The sequence below is a fragment of the Ceratotherium simum genome, chromosome 26 (genome assembly GCF_057802395.1).
Source record: "Ceratotherium simum simum isolate JZ-2026a chromosome 26, ASM5780239v1, whole genome shotgun sequence".
Taxonomy (NCBI): Eukaryota; Metazoa; Chordata; class Mammalia; order Perissodactyla; family Rhinocerotidae; genus Ceratotherium; species Ceratotherium simum.
Genome location: NC_141925.1, coordinates 42,673,366 through 42,676,891, shown reverse-complemented (window position 1 = coordinate 42,676,891; position 3,526 = coordinate 42,673,366). Strand labels below are relative to the sequence as shown.

Here is a 3,526-nt window from a genome sequence, read left to right as displayed (position 1 = left end):
GTTGGGTTTTTACTCACTCGGAATATGCCGGAAGTGGGATAAGCCTGGAACATTCCCAACACACTGGAGAGCTGCAGCTGTTGGCCATCCCCAGACAGACAGACAGACAGCCCGCAGGCAAGAGCAGAGGGCCCATAGAAGCCAGTGGCAGGCTAAGGCACAAGCAGGGTGTGTCCGCAGGTTGGACCTCATGTACCTACGGAGCCTGGAAGTCAGAGAAGGACCAGCTCCGGCTCGAGAGGAGGACAGAGAGCTGCCACTGCCCTCCTTCCATGACCTTCTCCCCCAGCTCGGGGAAGGCAAGTGACTCAGGATGCTTGGAGCTCTTGCTCAGCCCCCAGGAGCAGGCCTCTTCTGCCTTGGGTTTCTTATAGAATGGACACATCCCGTGAGAGTAATGCTAAGAAACAGAAACATTAGCTCTTCCCCCATCACTGCTGGCTCACCAGGCCTCCCAGCAGGCTGGCGAGGAGGGCGGGGGCAGGGCGGGGGTTACGTGGAGATGCTGGTGGCGGGGTGTCTCTGCGCAGGGACTGTGGTGCTCATTGCCCTGGTGCCAGTGGAGGCATTCTCCCGTAAGGCCAGATGCTGCTTGGCAGCCAGATGCTTCATGTACTTCTGGACCCAGCGCTGCTTGGGGTCGCCACAGAACTTCTGGCCCTTCTTGGTGGTGAAGCTGTGGGAAGAGTGACAGGGACACACCTGAGACCTGGCAGGGAGCTCGGACCACTTCACTTTATGAGGAGGTGGGTGTGTGGAACCCCACAGAGGACAGGCTGCTTCCCTGGCCTCCTGGCAAGTTACTGACATGATGTCTTCCCTCTGTGGTCTGCCTCTCTGCTTCGGAGATCCTGCTCAGCGTCTTCCCCGTCAAATGGGGGAGGCGTGGCCCTGCCTTTAGATGACACTGAGTCTGAAGGGAGAGACACAATGTCTACCCGCAAGAGGAGAGGAGAACATGCCTTTAAAAACCCCAAGCAAAAAGCAGATGCCTCCAGTTCACACACTGTGCAGGGATGTGTGGCCGCTAGGGTGCTGGGTCTGGAGGGGGCAGCGGGATGCCCTCTTTCAAGTCACCTCTGAGCTCGGGGTGCCAGGCTACAGAACTGGATATGGTGCCACTTGGGGAAAATTACTAATAATACTAGCATCATCTTTCTACAGCATGTTGTTGTTTACAAAGCGAGTTCGCACTTGCTGCCTTGTGTGAGAGGCAGCTGTGAATTATTGAGAGTCCCAGGTGACCTTTAGCGGGTCGCCTTTCTGAGCCTGTTGCCCTCTGTGAAATGGGGATACTCAGACCCAGCTCATAGGGTGGTTGAGAAGGTTAGTTAAGATAGTGTTGTGTGCCCTGAATGGTGCCTAGGACATATTTGGTGCTCAGTATACGATTGCTGAGTCCGAATCCTCTTCCTAATCCTATGGGTGAGGACGCTGAGGCTCAGAGAGGCGAGGAGACTGCCCCGGGACCATGGAGCCGGGTCCTCCTGACTTGACTCCTCATTGACCCTGGAGGCTCATCTCTCCCTGCTCCTCTCCCGTCAGGTATCCAGGGAGAAAGAGTTACTTACATCACTCCCGCCATGGGGCAGATGCTCCTGGTGGACAGCTGGTAGCTCACCACTCGGCTCTCGGGAATTTTCTTGGAGATGAAGGACATGCAGCAGGAAGAGGGGATGGGCACAGCACCTAAAAGACAGGGAAAGGGAAGAGCCACGGTCTTTCCCAGCTTGCCCGAGGCTCTGGGCTTTGGAAACAGAGCCCGTGCCCTGACTAAACACCTCCAGTCCAATCACGGGGCTGCCCCCTTCTCCACATCCTCCTCCAGCTCTGGGCTGGCCAATCCCCCACCCTCCACTGTGCCATCGCAGCCATGCCCTCGGGATGGCCGTCCTGCCCGAGAGACCCAGGCTGGGGCTGGAGGTCTTACCTGCAGCGGCAATGTGGTGGGCACACAGGGCCAGGAGCACGAGGCCGACTGTGATGGTCGCAGGGCCTGCCATGTCCTAGAGAGCAGAGGAGGCAGCTCAAGGCTCAAAGCTGGGGTGCAGGGGGAGAGGGGCTGGGGACAAGGGCCTGGTTCCTCACAGAGCACCCTCACCTCCCTCTGCCCTTTATAGGGGCAGCTAGGAGGAACAGGCACCAAAATAGCCTCCCTCCCCACCCCCCAACCCAGCTTCCCTGAAAGTCTGAGTGGCCATAGGCCTGGCAAGGGGAAGTTGTTGCCCAGCTGAGTCACAGGTTATGTGGGCACTCTAAGAAAGGGTGGGAGGGGGCACTTCCCTCCTGGGCAAAGTCCAAAAGCTTTGGATGCAGAATCAGAAGACTGATGGGGATCCTGGCTATGCTGCTCATTCGCTGTGGGCTTCTGAGGAAGTCACTCACCTCTCTGAGCCTCAGTTTCTTCAGCTGAAAATGGGTAAAGTCATCCTATCTCCTTCCATTCTTTCATTCATTCGTTCGTTCATTCATTCATTTGCCAACTCTTATTAGGCATGTGCTGCTATGTGCCAGGCTTCTAGCGGGGAGATGGATATGTAATCAAGTGTGTGTGATAATAAACTAGTACAGGCACTGACAGAGTGGGCACAGAGCAAAGCAGATACTGTCCTGTCCATCCAGGGCCTCTCGGACCCTCCGCCATGTCCATGCACCCCTGCTCTTGGTGGTCTTTCATTCCCGGCCCTCAGGCTGCGGGAGCTGCCTAGCCTGCAGGCTCTAGAAAGTGGGAAGTGCTGAAAACTTACATCCTCAGGGCTTGACCACTGTCTGCTGGAGAGATACAGACTCCAGGCCCAGTGTGACCTACACTGCACCCAGAGTCCCTGGCGGGGTCCAGCCACTTACCCCTCCTGCAGGACTTTGTCGTCCCCCTTCTATTCTGAGTCTGCTTCCCCCCTTCCATGCTTGTTTCCCCTGGAAGCACTTCCTAATGACCCACTTGCCCATGAATCCTCGAATCCTTGTCTCAGGATCTGCCTTGGGGACCCCGACCTGGCGGAGTATGCGAGAGGGAGCGGGGGATACAGGAAGAACTGGCCAGCCCTGCTGGGAGGAACGTGGGGGATGCCCTTGGAGTTGATGGCTGTGCTGAGGTTTGGAGGATGGAAGGCAGTGGTAACCAGGCTGGGGCTCTGGAAATCATAATTATCAGTTCAGTTGTGAGGGACTGAGGTGACTCTGTCAGACAGAGTGGGTCAGGCACCCACCTCACTCAGCCCCCTGTTCCAGGATCCCAGGCTGGGACCCCATGTTTAGAGACTCTTGTCACTGCTACTTCCCTTCCCAACAAGCCCCACCGCAATCCTCCCTATTGCACTTCTCATGGAAACACTCGGCCTTCCCTGGCCTGCTGCTCTGGCCTCTATGGCACCAGGAACGCACTGGTGGGGAGCACAGTGGCAGACATCACCTGGATGATGGCCAGTTGTGCATCTGTGTCTCCCGCTTAACCATGAACACCTTGAGATCAATGTTTCACTTCCATGCCAACCAAGTCCTGAGCAGATGACTTGTCCCATGGCCA

General features: G+C 56.7%; 1 protein-coding gene across 1 annotated transcript; it reads right to left on the bottom strand.

Annotated features, from left to right (window-relative positions):
- Positions 1 to 492: 492 nt before the first annotated feature.
- On the bottom strand, positions 493 to 2,003 carry CCL24 (C-C motif chemokine ligand 24). The gene is made up of 3 exons (XM_004442169.3): positions 1,931 to 2,003; positions 1,572 to 1,689; positions 493 to 676 (listed from the first exon to the last, which is right to left on the bottom strand). Exons 1-3 carry the CDS (start codon positions 2,001 to 2,003, stop codon positions 493 to 495), a joined length of 375 nt encoding a protein of 124 aa, XP_004442226.1.
- Positions 2,004 to 3,526: the final 1,523 nt, after the last annotated feature.